Source organism: Annulohypoxylon maeteangense, assembly GCF_022496945.1.
Source record: "Annulohypoxylon maeteangense strain CBS 123835 unplaced genomic scaffold GGS22scaffold_23, whole genome shotgun sequence".
In the NCBI taxonomy this organism is placed as follows: Eukaryota; Fungi; Ascomycota; class Sordariomycetes; order Xylariales; family Hypoxylaceae; genus Annulohypoxylon; species Annulohypoxylon maeteangense.
In genome coordinates this window covers 37645-55912 of record NW_025953270.1, presented here as the reverse complement: position 1 = coordinate 55912, position 18268 = coordinate 37645, and the positions used below count along the sequence as shown (strand labels likewise).

Below are 18268 nucleotides of genomic sequence, written 5' to 3'. Positions count from 1 at the left end.
AGCCTATGGGATCTTTTACGCTGATAAACGTCTATTTTTCAAATAGAATTACGACTGGAACTGAAGATTTCACAACGGCCTCACACGCATGGGCCCAGCTCAGTGGTGTCCAGACCCATCCTTTAGATCGACATCGACCTGCCGTACGGCCAGCAGATACTTCAAGACTAAACTACTATTGGGCACAGACAATAACGATAGATATAGACGCTGCAACAACTTGCGCGAATGCGAGCGCGGTTTCCCAGTCACCCCCTCCCCATCTCCAGAGGACTAGGCAAAGCCAGATGAAGGCAACTCCAAACCAAGCACAGGAGATTCTGAATGGCAATTCTATCCTCATTCGATCTTTCTGCAACCCCAGAACGAAGTGTAGACCTCTCATCCGAACTGTTCCCCGGAATTTTTGGTTCGGAAGAGGTAGCAAGACTCGGTTCGGCCCCCTGGCTGAGTCAGAATATAACCGCTCCCAGAGTATAGATATGAGAGCGATGGAGGGAAAGAGAGATGGAAGGAGAAGACGGTATACTTACTTTGTATCGTAGATGCAACTCTCTTGCGCTAAACCTTCCATCGTCTGCAGCCCATTGGCTCTTGCTGAGGCGCGACCACATTCCTTTAGAAGCGGTAGGAACTGAAGCCGGTTGCGGCGCTCTTCTGCTTTCTCTGCGTCAATCCTAATACACGGTTGGGACCATACCTCCATGTTAATACGGCATTCGTCATTGTGACAGTAGTCGTCCAGGCATGCATCGTTAATATCAATGTATGGACCCGATGGATGCCTTTTTATAATCACCTCGCACTCCTCTGAGACCTTATCGGGGTTCACCGGTTCCATCCGGATAGGATAGCGTCCATCTGGCTCAACAACACCAGCAAAATGAAACTACGTTTTTAACAACGTCAGGTCTCTCCACTAGCATGATGTTTTCAACCTTACGTTGACCTCTAGCACTTCAGTGATTCCGTAGTAAGGCAGCAATTTCTTCCACCAGCCCAAATACTGATAGCTAGTATCTACCAATCTCTGATAAATATCGTTATCTGACTCGCAGGCATAGTTCCAAGGCATCGTCTTCTCATATATTGGTTTCGGATTGTCGGTAAAAACCTTAGCTTGTCCCACCACTCTGCGGGCCTTCGCTGGTCGAAGGCACGGCACGAGGACAGCATACTGTCCCTCTCGAGGATTCTCTAGGCAGAGGAAGCAGCCTTGCCCCGCTCGATCTCGAATATTTGGCATGTTTCTGGTGACCTGCGGAAAAGCTTGGATATCGAGGCCGGCCTGGCGTTCAACGTCATACGCATAACTGATAAGAGACATTTCTAACGAATGTAGTGGAATATTGGCTTGAAATGGGATGTGGTTTATATAATGTTATAAAAATGCTAGGGAAAAGGGAGACCAGTCCCTCGCGGGCTTCGCGTCTACCTTTCGTTGTAGCTTTCCGATGGAAGCCCGTGGCAAAGATAAGCGGCGTATCGATTGCGGTGAATTGCAATTCTCGTCTTAGAGTGGACCATAAGGCCGAATCCGCCAACCCGCCAATTTAATTAATGTATTGAAATGTATACAGTGCGATACAGTATAATAATGTACAGTCTTATAAACATTCCACACAGTGCTTTGAATTTTACAGGGGGTTATAGCGCCCTGTAGCGCTAAAAGTCCCTGTAACTTATAGGCGTAATAGTTCAAAACGAGGAATATCACGTGACACACGCTGAGCCTCATCAGGTAAATGTTAACAGCGTGTACTATAAGTTTAATTGAATCTTAACGTAGAAATACTGGTTTTAAATTAATAGAAATGTATATATATAGAAAGATCTTTTAAAGCGCTTTCGAATGAGCCTATTTTATTTGCGAGCGACCGAAAATTGAAGCGTATAAGATTAAAGGTATCCGAGTTATGAGCTATATATCCTGAAATACTAAGGTTACTGGAGGTATGTAAAAAAAGCTATGCGCTATAACCCTTATAAGTTATAGGGCTTTTAGCGCCGTATAGCGCTATAACCCCCTGTAAGTTCTAAGACACTGTGTGGAATAGTTATAAGACTGTACGCTATTATACTATATACATTTCAATACATCAATTGAATTGGCGGGTTGGCGGATTTGTTCTTATGGTCCGCCGTCCCGGGGTTTTTCTTTAAGAGTTTTCGGGTGACGGCATTTCTACGGTGGTCATCCCTGAATGGGACGGGGTCTTTCCTCCCTGGGAGCCTCCGCCAGAAGACTGTTCATTGTCATCTTGATGCACAAACTGAACCCCCGTTTGTTGACCAAATGACACCGACCGTCCGGGTTGTCCAACGCCATACAACGGTAAGGGCTGTATAGGCTGTCTAGATGGTCTAGCATTGTACGGTTGTTCAAACTGCCACGGTTGGTTGTTCGTAAACGGCGGTAGGTAGAAGATGTACCCAGTCATCTGTGCCAGAAAAGAATAAGTCAGACGGAGCGTTATAAAAAGACTGATTGTTATATTGCATTGGCTCTTCAACGTGTTGTAGAAAGAACGGCTGGGGGGTTGCAAACGGTGTCGGCCGCTGATAGTATAGTGGTTGCAGTTGCGTCGATGCCGACAATTGCGTAGGCGTTGGCTGCCCACTACGCGCCGGCGGGGGGCATAGTTCGCGGCATCGCTGGTGCTGGTGGGGTCGGCGGGGATGATTCTGCTGGCTCTGGCACATTCCCGCTGAATATTACTTGATGTATATGCTGGAGTCTTCGGGTTGATCCCCACTTGATGATGTTATAAATATAACGTCGCAAAATGAGGAAGTGCGTCTGTTCAATCAATGTGAAGCTTTTCACTATCCTAGTCCTGTAGTGCCCCGAGTCATACCAAGTAACATATAGGATTGCTTGGCTGCGTTGCAAAAGAAGGCTGAAGACAATGTTATTCTGGGTAATTACCCTTCTGTTTACGTTGAGGCATGCTGAGGCGGTGCCAAGGAGTCGGTTCACAGTGGCGCACTCGTTCATATCCTCGTTTATTTCCACTACCAAGTAAGGTAGCCACATCGTGTTCTTGTTGTCCACAGTCCAGCTTTTATGGGTAGTGTCGTACGAGGGTATATTTTTCAATTGGTGGTAGTTGTATCCGACAGTCATGGCGGGCTTTGGGATGGCCATCATGAGCGGCCCGGGCATATCGTCGACGAGAGATTTGAGGCCGAACTGTAAATCTGAACATAGGAAAGTATTTTCCCACGGGGTCGATTTTTGCAACAGCAGGCCAGCCAAGATATGGTCATAGATAGACCCCATCGTGTCTTCGTCGTCGGCATTCAACTGCCTTATTATGGCTATATATAATTGCTTAATCTCTTTAGTCGTTTGATTATGTTCGTCTGTCTGAGTAACGGCAATACGCTTGACGAACTCCCGGATCCATGTTGGGATATAAGTAGACCTGTCATCCATTTGGATCATCTGAATCTTGTTACGACCAAGAACAAGAACTCGATACCCAGCGGTTGATGGATATTCTGCTCTGGTCTGAAAGGCCAATGCGCTTTGGACCTCCGAAGCTGGTTCAATAGACATGATTTCAGACATACTGTTAGATTTGATGCTTTCTTGATCTGTATCGCAACGGGAAAACCAATCTTGGATGAGGTTACAGCGAGGTCTCGAACCGTTCTCTTCGGGTGGCGTGTCAGGACTGTTAATTGAAGGGTACGGAGATGCCGTTAAACGTCGTTTAAGAGTGATATAAGGTGGCGCTTTCGGCATATTTACAAGCAATTTCGCGGCTTTGGTTGACGGAAAGGTTGTAAATAAGTATAATTGATTAAGGTTCTTTGGGTGTCGTTGGCGGAGAATGAGAAGTTGTGAATGGAATAAATTGTTCGTGAAATGACGAAAGCTGCCGTTTAATAACGGGATGAAGCGAATTTATTATAAAATAAAAAAAAAATTAAAAAAAAATAATAAAAAGTTATTTTAAACGTAATTATATTATTTTAATTATAAAAATCGTAAAATTATAAATATATTAAATATTTTATCGTATATAAAATTATAAAAAGTTTTCGTGCTGGGAATATATATTTCGAATTTTAAATTCGTTAATTAATTTAAAAAATTGCTTTAATTATTTTAAATAACGTTAAATATTTTTAACGTTTTTTTAACTTTAATTATTAAAGCTTTTTATTAAATGCATTTTTTAATATTTAATTTATTAATTAAGTATAGTTTTTTTTTAACGAGTTTTATATTTTTTTTATATTTAACGAAATTAAGTAATTTTTTTATTATTTTAAAACTTTAATTACTTAAATTTAAATTATATATATTATTTTTTAAAAAGTTTTAACTTTTTAATTAAATAAATTATTTATTTTTTTTTATATCGTAATTTTATAATTATATTTAATTTCGATAATTTTCTTATTTATTTCTTTATTTAAAATAATAAATTTAATAATATTTAATATTTAAAATTAATTAATAATAATAATTTTAATTCGTTTAAACTTACCATTTTTAATAATTATATATATATTATTATAAAATTTACTTTTTTTTTAATATTTATTTTAATATAAAACTTAAATATGTTTTTTTTAATATTTAACTTTACGCTTTATATTTTATAATAACGAAAATCGGCGTTAATATTAAACTATAATAATTAAAATGTTTTACTTTTATTACGCTTATATTTTTTAAAAAAAAAAGGAAAATTCTTTTTAATAATTTAAAAAAATTAATATTTTTTATAATCTTAAATAATATTAATATAATTTCCGATAACTTCGAAATTAAATAAATATTATCGTTTATTTTATAAATAAACGAATTTAAATTTAATATAAAACTTTTTACGATATATTTAACTCCGTTTATAATTTTTAATGTTTATTATTTATTTTTTATTATCGTTATTAACATTTTTTTAATAAATATAAAATATGTAAATATTTTTATAAATAAATTATTTATAATTTCGAAAGTTTTTTTTAAACTATTTAATCGATTTATTATAAATTTTAACGTGTATTTTAAAAAAAAAATAAAAACGTTTTATTTATAATTATTAACGAAATTTATTATTATTTAAAAGTTTATTATATATTTTATTAAATTTAATAATATAATTATTTTAATTTATTAATTAAACTTTATTTCGTTTTATTTTATTAATTTATTATTTAATTTTATCGCGTTATTTATTATTTATTTATTTTATTTAAAATAATAAAATATAATTATAAATTTTAAGTCCGCGATTTTTATTTATTTAATTAAAATTATTACCGATATAAACTTTTATTAAAATTAATATCCTAAATAATATTATTTATTTTTAAATTTAAATTTTACTCTTATTTTATTAAATATTCTTTTTAAAATTAATGTACTTAAATATATAAAAAGTTATTTTTAAATAAATTTAAATTAATAAAAATTATTATATAAAATTACGATCGATATATTTTTAAAATTTTTATCGTGGTAATTTTTAATGTTTTTAAACTATTTATTAATCTTTTATAAATCTTTTTCTAATATTATATTATATTTATTAATAATTAAAATATTTATATCTTTTTATATTATAATTTTTTTTAGTGTAAACTTTTTTTTTTTTTAAAAAAATAACTTAATAATAAAATAAATTATTATCTTATTTATATATATTTTTATATTTTTCGATATTATTATTATTTAAATTTTTTTTCGTAATTTTTTAATTTTTAAAATATATAATAATATTTTAATTATTATATTTTTTCCCGTTTTTTTTTTTTTAAATAATATAATAATTATATAAATATAATATATAACTAATTTAAATCTTATTTTTTAAAGTTATTTATTTTATTTAAATAATTTATAACGATTTTTAAAAATTCGATTTATTTTTCGTTTAATTTTTTATTTTTTATTATAATTTTTATTACGTTTATTTAAATTTTATCGAAGTAATATTTAATTATTAATTTTATTAATATATTTTAATATATTATAAATAAAATTAAAAATATTATTTAACGTTAAATTATTATAAATTTATTTTCGTTTATTTTTAAATTATTATAATTATTCGTATTTAAGTTTTATTAATATTATTAAATTAATCCGTTTTTATTATTTATTTTACTTATTATTTATTATTATTTATTTTTATTTAATAAATTTAACGCGTTTTTCCATTTTTTTATATTTTTAAATAAAGTTATTTTAATTTCGTTTTAATATTTATTTATATTAAAAGTTTCTTTATTTATATTATTAATTATTTTATAATAAATATATAATTTTAAACTTAAAAAAAAGTTTTTTAATTTTATAACTTTTTTTATTTAAATATATTAAATAAAATGTTATATATTACGTTTAAATAATAATACGTTTTTTTTTATAATTTTATTTAAACATTAAAAAATGTTATATAAAAATACGTGGAACTATTTTAAATTTTCCATTTCTTTTTCACGTTTTTTTTTATTATTTTTTCCGTTTAACTTTTTTTCACTTATTCCACCATTTCTTAAATTCGTATATATATTTTCATTTAATTATATTTCCTAATTTTTCCGATTTTATATTACGTTTTTTTTTAATTTACGTAATAAATTAAAATTTTTATTAACAAATTTTAATCGATTAAATAACTATTTATTATATTATTTTTAAAATTAATTTAACATTTTATCCTTTTTATTAAAAAACTTTTCTTAAAAAATAAATAAATTTAATTTAATTATAATAATTCGTTTATACACTTTTATTTTAATAAAATTTAAAAAATAACTTTTTATTAATAAAAATATTAAAACGTTAATTTTCTTAAATATATATTAATAATATTTACCTTTTCGTAAATTACCGTTAAAATAAAAATGCCGTTTAATTTATTTTTTTTTTAACTTTATTATAATGTAAATTATTAATATATAATTTTAATAACATATATATTAAAACATTTTTTTTTAATATAAATAAATATTTATTTAATTTAATTTTATTATAACTTTTAATTTAATATTACCTTTTTTTTTAATATTAAGTTTTATATTTTTATATAAATTAATATTAATTAATTCTTTTAAATATAACCATTTTTATCGTATTACTTAATATATTATATTATATAAAACTTATACTTATTTATTTTTTAAATTATAATATATATTATATCTTAAAATATAATTATAAACTTTTATTAATAAAATTTTTCGATTTAAAAATATACGATTAAAAATTTTAATTATTAAACTTTAAATAACGTTTATTTTATTTTTTAAATTTACGTAAATATTTATTTTTTTTATATTTTCGATATATATTATTATTAAAATATATTTTTAACTTATAAATGTATGATTTTTTATTACGTAATTTATTATGTAATAAATAAAAGTTAATGTTTTTATTTTAATAAAAATAAAAATAAAGTTATAATTATATTTTAAAATATATATTAATATTTTATTAAATCGATTATAATTTTTTAATTTTCGTTTAATTTTTAAAATTTTATTTTACGTTATATAAATTATTTTAACTAAAATTCATGGTTAACCGAATTAACATTTTACATTTAAATCGCTTCGTTTTTTTTCGTCGTTATATTTTCAATATATCGTTATATATTAATAATATTATAAAATAATAACCATAAATTATACTTTATTTTCTTACTTTTTTTTAAAAATTTTTATATCGTTTTATAATATTTCGAATAATTACTTTTTATTTTTATATTTTAATTTTTCTTTTAAAATAAACTTATTAAAATTTTTTTAAAAATGTTTATTTATTTATATTAAAAATTTTACCATATTTATAGCATTTTAAAATTTACTTATTTTTATTATAAAATTTTTAATATTAATATTTCCATAATATTATAAAAATTTATATAAATGAAAAACTTTTTTTATATTCGTTTTAATTATTTTAAAATATATATTAATAAATTTAAACGCGTTATTTATCGTTTTTACTTTCATTATTTTTTAAAAAAAAACTTTCATATATTTATAAAACCATTACATAAAACTTATTAAATTTTAATTAACTTTTTTAAACAACGATTTTTACTTATTAATTAATAATTTAATAAAAATTTTTTTAATTTTTTTATAATATTTTAAACCCTTAAATTTTTTTTCCATTTAAATTTTAATTAATAATAATAAGTTATTTAAATTAATTATAAATTAAATTATTAACATTTCGTTTTTAATAATTAAACTTTTAATTTTATTTTATTATTTTATCTTTTCTTTATTATTTAATAATTATTATTATTTATATATAAATATTTTTTTAATTAATTTTTTTATTCGTTAATTCGTAATAAATTTCTTTTATTTAAATTATTCCTTTACTTTAAAAAATTCTTCTTTTATTATAAACTTTATAATATTATATATATCTTTAAATAAAGTTTTTTTTATTTAAACCTTATTAATTTTAACATTATTATCCTTAATAATTTTATTAAAAATTAAGAATAAAAATATAAAATATATTAATACTTTTACTTCGTAATATTATAATAAAATAAAAACTTATTTATACATAAATTAAAATTTTATTTATTTTAACATAATAAAATATAACTTACTTTTTTAAACTAAAATTTTTCTTTTTATATACTTTTATATTATATTTTTAATTATTATTCGAAATTATTAAACCTTTTTATTTGTAAAATAATAATATAATAAATATAAATAAAAAGTAATATAAATTTTTAAATAATAAAAATTATAATTTAAATTATATTTTTATATATAACTTTTTTTACGTTAATTTAATTATTATTTTCGTTTTATTTTCTTTATTATTTTTCTTTTTTTTTTTTCGTCGTTTTTTATTAATACGTATTTAACGTATTAAGTTTTTTTTACATTATTTAATTAATTTATTTTCATATTAAAAAATCTTAATAATATTATTATAAAAATTTTAATTTATATTTATTAAAAAATATCCTTTTTTTATCTTTTTTTTTTATTATTTTAATATTTATTTTTTTCTTTTTTACTTTATTAAAATTTTATAATTATTAAATTTTCGTTTTATAACATTATTTCGTTAAATTTATTAAAAACTTTTTACCATTTATTATTATTTATAAAATTATATTTATTTAAATAAACTTTATTTATTTTAACATTAATATCGTTATTAATATTAATAAAATTAATAAAATTTTACCGATTTTTCGTATAATTTATATTTAAAAAATCACCATTAAATATTAAAATATTATTTTTTTAATTTAACACGTATCCCGCTCGTTTTATTTCCTTTTTATTAATACTTTTAATATATATTATATTCGATAAAATTTAAAGTAATAAAATTTCTTTTTTATCTTTTTATTATTCTTAAAAATTATCGTTTAATTTTATATTAAAATATAAATAATTTTTATCCTTAAATTATATTAACACTTTTATTATAACTTTTTTACGCATTCTTAAAATAAGCAATAAGTTTTTTTTTTTAATTTATTTAAATTAATTTAAATAACGTATATTTTATTTAATACATTTTAAATTAATTAAAATAAAATTTTCGTTATAACGTATAAATTATTCGTAAAAACGAATATATAACCTTTTATTTTCTTATAAAATAAATTCGTAAAATTATTAATTTTTAAGTTTAAAATGAATTTCGTAATTATATTAAAAACGCATTTTAAAAATAAAAATCGTTTTTTTAATAACCGAAATTATAAAATTTCTTTTAAAAATTAATATTAATAAAAAATTTAAAACATTAATAATTAACAATTTAATAATATTCTTTTCTTTTTTATTAATTTATCGTAAACTTTATAAATTTAAACTAATCGTAATATTTTTAAAAAATACTTATCGTAATTTTAAAAATATAACGTTTTCCGTAAGTTTAAAAAAAATAATAATTTAAGTTTTTTTATTATTCGTTTTAAAAATAAATCCAAAAATCTTAATTATAACTTATTAAAATAATATTATACATAACATAAATAATATTATTTCATTAATAATTCATTTAAATTTTAAATTATGTTTTAAAAGTTTAAAATATATTAAACTTTATTTTCATTATTTATTAAATTAAAAAAAGCTTTTTATATAAATACTCGTTTTTTCATTTTAAAATTTACCTTTATTACCTTTATAAAATTTTCCATAATTTTATAAATTATAAAATTAAAACCATTTTATTTATTATTTTCGTTATAAATTTCATTTACATTTATATTATTACGCATATTATTATTAATAAAAAAAAAAGTTAATTTAATTAAAAAATTATAAGTTAATTTTCCATTTTTTAAATCGTATTTTTTTAATAAAACTAATTAAAAATTAACCTTAATTATATTTAATATAAAATAAATATTATATATCTTAAATTAAAATTATATATATAAATTAATAAATAAAATATATTTTTAAAAAACGGAATTTATTATTTACATTTTTTAATTTATAAATATAAGTTATAAATTATTTTTAAATTAATCTTTAAACTATTTTAAACTTTATTAAATATAATTAATTATAATTATAAATTAAAACACTTAAAAAAATAACATAATATATATAAAAATAAAATAAAAACTATTAATTTTTTATCGCTTAAAACTTATAAAATTAAATAAATCCATAATAATATATATTTTAATTTAAATAAAGTTAATTTTAAAAATTTAACTTTCGTTAATTAAATTTAATATAACACGAAAAATAATTTATTTTAAAATTAAAATACTTAATATTTTATTTAATTATTTATTTATATATATATTTTATTATCTTTATATTTTCGTAAAAAATATTATTTTATTTTTTTTTAACCCATTTTTTTACATGCCGAAATTTACATTTTTATATTAAACATCGTTATTTTTTCTTTTATAATTATAATATTTAAACTTTAAAACATTTATATAAAATTATATATATTATTATTAATGTTTTTATATATTATTATATATTATATTTATTTTAATAATTTTAAATAAAATATATTATATTTATATTTATAACCGAATATAATATATAAATAATTTAAATATTATTTAATATAATAAAATTATATATTTAAATTAATTTTAATATATATCGCATAATTAAATATTTCTTTATAAATTATTTCTTTACGAGTTATTTATATAATTATATTTTATTAATTATTTATATATTTTTCTTAAAAAATTTATTTTTTTATTTATTATTTTTAAATATTAATTTAATTTTTAATAAAAGTTTAAGTTATATTTATTTTAATTTTCGTTTATATTCGATATATATAATTATTAAACTAAAAAAAAATCGCCTCGTTTAATAATATAAATAATATTAACGTATATTTATTTTAACGGTAAAAAAAAATATAAAAAATAATATAATTATATATAAACGTTAAAAAGTCGGAATTTAATTCGTGTAATAAAATTTAACGTTTAATGCATTTAACGTTCGATTCGATATAATATTATAACATTTTTTCTTTTTAAAATTAAAATATATATATAAATTATTAAAATATATATAAAAATTATACGTAACGAAAAAGTTAGTTTTTTTTAAAATATATATACCGTAACGGGAAAAGGGAGGTTTTAAAAATTATTCTTCGAATAAAAATATTATTATAAATAAAATATTTTAACTCGGTGTAAGTATTTTCTTATATAAATTTAATAAAAAAGTACATTAATCGAATAATTCATCCTTTAAAATTATTCTTCCACCGTATAATATTTTTAAAATAACTTTACTTTTTTTAAATTATTAAAAGAATTATTTTTTTTTATGAAATTATAGTAATAAATCGTAATTATTTTATTAAATAATAATAAAATTATTTTTTAAATTAAAATTAAATTAATAAATAAAGAAAAATTATTCCTTAAATTATAATTATTTTAAACCACCTTTTAAATAATTTCACTTTTATTAAAATATTATAAAAATTATTCTTTTAATTATAATAAAATTAGTAAATAATAAAGAATTATTCTTTTAATTATAATGAAATTAATAAATAATAAAGAATTATTCTTCGATTTATAATTAATTAAATTAATTTAATTTATTTAATCTATTTAATTTATTTAATTTATTTAATTTATTTAATTTATTTAATTTATTTAATTTACTTATTTAATATATTTAATTTCTTTATTTTATAAAAAACGTATGCGATTTATTAAATTAATTTAATTAATTCGATTAATTCGATTAATTTAATTACTTACTTATTTTAATAAATACGTATTCGATATATTTAACTTATTTAACTTATTCGATTTATTCGATTTATTCAATTTATTCGATTTATTTAATTAATTTAATTAATTAATTCGATTAGTTTAATTAATTTAATTAGTTTAATTAATTTAATTAATTTAATTAATTTAATTAATTTAATTAATTTAATTAATTTAATTAATTTAATTAGTTTAATTAATTTAATTAATTCGATTTATTCGATTTATTCGATTTATTTAAAGCTTCGTACTTAACTTTTTTACTTTTATTTTAACGATATTTTCATTATTTTTAATATTTAATAAAATATTTACCGTTTTCGTTACTTTTCCTTTTATTTTTTACCTTTTACTTATTTATTTACTGATTTTCTTTTATTAATTTTTTTACTTTTTTATTTTTACATTTTTTTATTTTTTTATTTTTTAATTATATAATTATATAATTTATTTATTTATTTATTTATTTATTTACTTATATATATATATATATACATATATATTTACGTACGTACGTATTTATTTACTTATTTATTTATTTATTTACTTATTTATTTATTTATTTACTTTATAATTAATTAAGTAATTAACTTTTAAATTATTTAATTAAAGTACGTATTTAAATAATTATTTAATTACTTATTTATAAATCGATTTACTTAATTATAAATTAACTTATTTTTAAATCGATTTAATTATTTTTAAATCGATTTAATTACTTTTAAATCGATTTAAATACGTACGTATAATATACTTACTTTTAATATACGTTTTAATTAATTTATTAATTTTTAAATTAACTTATTTACGTTTAAACCGATTTATTTATTTTTAAATTAACGTACGTATAAATATATTTTTAATATACGTTTAAATAAACTTATTAATTTAATTATTTATAAATGAACTTATTTATTTTTTTTCGAATCGATTTAAATACGTACGTATAAATTTATTTATTAAATAACCTTAAAATTAAATTATTAACTTAATTATAAATAAACTTACTTATTTACTTATTTTCGAATCGATTTAAATATATATATATAAATATATTTATTAATTAACTTTAAAATTAAATTACTAACTTAATTATAAATTAATTTACTTACGAATCGATTTAAATACGTACGTATAAATTTACCTTTAATTAAATAACTTTAAAATTAAATTATTAACTTAATTACTTTAAATCGCGAAAATAATTTTAAATTTTATAAAAACATTACATGTATAAAATCGATAAAAATTAAAAAAAATCATTTTAAATCGTAAAATTATATATTAAATAAAAAAATTTTAAACCTTATAAAAGTATTACATGTATAAAATCGATAAAAATTAAAAAAAACCATTTTAAATTAAAAAATAATTTTATTAATAAAATGATTACATGTATAAAATCGATAAAAATTAAAAGAAATTATTTTACGATCGAAAATGGTTTCTTTTAATTTTTATCGATTTTATACATGTAATATTTTTATAAAGTTTAAAATTATTCTCGCGATTTAAAAGTTCCCGTTACGGTAAATATTAAATAAATTATTTTATTATAATTTAATTTAACGCGATATTATTATATATTAAATTTTAAAAATAAACGTAATTAAAATTAATATAAAACTAAATTTTATAAATTAAAACTTATTATATTTTAATTTACGTTATAATATTCGAACATTAACGTTTAATAAACTTAAAAAAAATACTTAACTAAAAAAAATTATATTATATTTATAATAAATATATAAAATTTTATATAATATAACTTTTTTTTTTTAATTTTATTTTATATATTTTTTTTTATATTAAAATATATTTTTATAAAAACTTTTTTTTTTTATTTCGTACGATATTTTTTATTTTTTTTACTTTTACTCGTTTTAAACGTAATAATTTTACTTAAAGTTTTATAAACTTTAATTTTAATATATTATTCGTTTCGTTAATTTTCATAATCGAAATACGTAATTATAAATCTTAAATTATTAAATTTAATAATTTAATTTTTACTTATATTATTAAAACGTAATTTTTTTATTTATATAATTTATAAATTAAAATTAACGTTTTTATCCGCGATATATATTTTATTTTAAATACGCATATATTTAATATTAATAACTTAAATATTAATTAAAAAAATATCGTTTTTATTATTAAAAATCTTAATTCGTAAACATTTCGTTTTAATTTTAAAAAATTTTTAAATTAAAAAAAATATAACATTTTATTAAACTTTTTTATAAAAAATATTATAATATAAGTTTTTTATTTTTTTAAAAACTTTTTTAATATAATATATATAACTTTAAAAATTTAAACCTAATTAATTTAAAATTAATTCTTTTTTAAAAAAAATAAATTAATTACTTATTTTATAAACGAATGTATTTATTTTTTAAAACGTTTCATTTAATTATAAATATTTAATTATTACGTTTTTTTTTAAATTATAAAATATTCGTTAAACTTTAATTTTACTTTAATTAAATTATAAATATTCGTAATATTAACATAATAAACCGCGATTTTTATTTTTTTTATATTTTTTTATTATTCGATAATATTATATACCGTTATTATTTTTAAATAATAACGAAAAATAAAACCTTTAAACTTCGTAAATAATATATTTATTATTTTAATCGCATTTTAAATTAATTAAAAAAAATATATATATTTATTATTAAAAATAAAAACGGTATTAACTTAAATAAATTATTAATTTTTATCGTTATTTTAAAAAAAAGTTTACACTCGAAAAATTCGTTTAATAAAATAAATTCGTTAATATTATTTTAAAATTTAAGAAATTTTTCATAAAATATTATAACCATAAAATCGAAACTTTAATAACGCATAATAAACATTATATTAAAAAAAAAAAAAGTAATAAATTCCTTTATAAAATTTTTTACTTTTAATAATTCTTTTATTATTTTAAACCTTATTTATTTATTAATTTCTTTCAATAATTTTTTTATTATATTAAATTTTCCCACTCGTATATTAACTTCGTTTAATAATTCTTTTATCGTACCGGACCCATTTATTCGTTTAAGCATTTTTAAAAACGCCATATTAATAAAAAATACCGAAACATATATATAAACTTTAAATAAATATTTAAAAAATCTTTTCGTAATAACGTTTATTATAAGTTTAAATATTATTAATATTAATTTTAATAATAAATTATTTAATATTTCGATAAAAATTTTTAAAAGTTATAACTTTAAAAATTTAAAAATAAACGTTATAAACGAATAATAAAAAAATGAAAATATTTAATAAAAATAAAAACACGTAAATATTTAAAATAATAAATTTCTTTTACCCTTAATAAATTAAAAATATATTTATAAAATCTTTATTTAAACATTAAAAATAACATTAACGATAAAAATGTTAATAATAATAAAAACTTACCTTTTATAAAAAATATAATTCGATAAAAAAAAACTCGTTAAATCGTTATAAAAAAAACCGAATAATAATAATATCGTTAATAAATAATTAAAATAAATAATAACGATTTAATTTAAATAATCTTATATTTAATAAATAATAAATTATATAACATACATTTATTTAAATTTTAATTTAAAACACGTTCCCGAAATTAAAAAAAATAATATATATTAATTAATTATATAAATTAAGTTTAAAATAAATTAAAAAATAAATTTTATAAAGTTTTATATAACTTATAATATTTTATTAAAATATTAATCATTTTATTTCGTTAATATAAATAATAAAGTTTTTTTTATTAATTATAAAAACATTAACGTGGTTTTTTTACGTATTATTATTTTTTTTTCACGGTTATATTTTAAATTAAATAAATTAATTCATTTTCTTCTAATTATTTCGATTTAATTAAAAAAACATCGTAAAAAAAACCATTTTTAAAAATCTTTAATATATTTAATTTAATATTATAAAATAATATCGTTAATAATATTTATAATTTAATTTACGTATAATTAAAAATCATTTATTATAAATTTTAATTATTTTAAAACTTATTTTTATTATTATAGTAAAAAAATTACATTATTTAAAAAACTAAGTTAAAAATTTCCTTTCGAAAAAATTACGTTTTATTAAAGTTTAAGTTAATCGTGAATTTTAATATCGGTAATAATTAATTATAATGTTTTTTTATAAATTACATTTTTTAATTTAAAAACGTGATTAATACTTTTTTTCGTAAATTTTTATTTATATATTCTCGTGGTTAAATTTATTCGATTTAAATTAAAAATAATTTAAATTTTTTAAAAAATTCGAAATATCGATAAATTACGATACTTTTTTTTTAAAATTCATATTATTTAATATTAAAACATTTTTATTATATTACGGCGATAAAAATAATAATATAAATAATAATATTAAATTAATTAAATTATAATTAACTTTAAAAAGTTATCGTAATTTAATTTTTTATTTATTATTTTAAATTTTAAAATTATAAAAAAACTAAATTTTTTTTCGCGAAAAAATTTAAAATATATTAAATAACGTTTAAAAAGTACTTAATTATATTAAATCCACACATAATTATTTAATATTTACACCGATTAAATTTAATATTATATAATTATTCGCTTAAAATAATCGCCGAAAAAATTAAGAAAAAATTAATAAAAATCGGCTTAATAAAAAATAAAAAATAAAGTTAACATTATTAAATAAATAAATTAAAAAAAAAGATATAATAATAAAACATTTAAATATAAATAAAAAAAAAATAAAATTAAAAATGAAATAAAAATTACACTTACGAAAAAAAATATAAAAAACGCATTTAAAAAAATTTTATTAAACATTATTATTTATTTAAAACGAAACACGAAATTAACGAATAACATGTTTATTAATCGTTAAGTTATTTTTTTATTAACGTTAAATTTTTTATTAAAATTTTTTACCTTAACGTTTAATATTTTTTTTAAATATCCACGTATTTTTTTACGAAATTAATTATTTATTAAATTAATAATTACTTAAATTAATAATATATTAAATTATTCGTTTTTAACATTTAAGTATAAAAGTTTTAAATTTATAATTATAAATACCATGTAAATGGCGATTAATTAATACATTATAAAATACGTAACGTATTTTAATATTACTAAAAAACTTAATAATATAATGAAATAATTAAACCAATTAATTTTAATTATTATAATATTTAAAATTATTATAAATAAATTTAAAACATAATTATATATATTATAATAATAACGTAAAACGTAAAATTAAAAAATCATTATTTATTAAATTTAAAACTTTTTTTATAAAAATAAGAAAAATATTTAAAATTAAAAATATACATTTTAAATATTTTTAAATAAATAATATAAAAAAAATTAATATTAATTAAAACGATTAAAATAAAAACTTAAATATTTATAAAAAAATTTAACGTTATATCGAAAAAAAAGCTATTATTAAATAATCGGCTTTTAACATTTCGTCGGTTCGTATTTTTAATAAAATAAAAAAAAACGAACTTTTAAAAAAATTCATTAAATAATCGAGTATAAAAATTAATTATAACAAAGAAAAAAAATAAAAAATTATAAAAAGAAATATAACTTAAGAAAAAAAATTAAATTAAAATTTATTAATAATTAACATGTTAAATTATTTTTTTAATTAATTTTCGAATTATTTATTAAATTAAATTTTAAATTAATTTTTAAATTAATTTTTAAATTAATTTTTAAATTAATTAATAAATTAATTTAATTTTATTAATTAAAATTAAATTTTAATACGCGTAAACTATTTAAATAAATATTAATTAAATTTTAAATTTATTTATTTATTTACCGTAACGGGAAAAAGGGGTTTTTAAAAATGATTTTTAAAAAAGAAATATTTCTTTACGGAAAATATTTTTCTTTCTTTTATATACCTTCTTATATAAATTTAATAGTAAAGTATTTCCGTGGAATTCATTATGTTATAAAATTATTCTTAAACTT

The 18268-nt window shown here is 17.9% G+C and overlaps 2 protein-coding genes across 2 annotated transcripts; both read right to left on the bottom strand.

The window, feature by feature from the left end:
* Nucleotides 1-175: 175 nt before the first annotated feature.
* On the bottom strand, nt 176-1327 carry GGS22DRAFT_182051 (uncharacterized protein; the record flags this gene model as incomplete). The annotated part of the gene is made up of 3 exons (XM_047963924.1): nt 176-443; nt 534-889; nt 944-1327. 3 exons carry the CDS (start codon nt 1325-1327, stop codon nt 176-178), a joined length of 1008 nt encoding a protein of 335 aa, XP_047814561.1.
* A 740-nt stretch (nt 1328-2067) lies between these two features.
* Nucleotides 2068-3844, bottom strand: GGS22DRAFT_174061 (uncharacterized protein). The gene has a single exon (XM_047963024.1). The coding sequence runs from the start codon at nt 3749-3751 to the stop codon at nt 2621-2623; it is 1131 nt and encodes a 376-aa protein (XP_047814560.1). The 5' UTR covers nt 3752-3844; the 3' UTR covers nt 2068-2620.
* Nucleotides 3845-18268: the final 14424 nt, after the last annotated feature.

Bases quoted from the DNA above. Each gene is read 5' to 3' on its own strand.
- GGS22DRAFT_174061 (XM_047963024.1), bottom strand. From the start codon at position 3,751: ATGCCGAAAGCGCCACCTTATATCACTCTTAAACGACGTTTAACGGCA.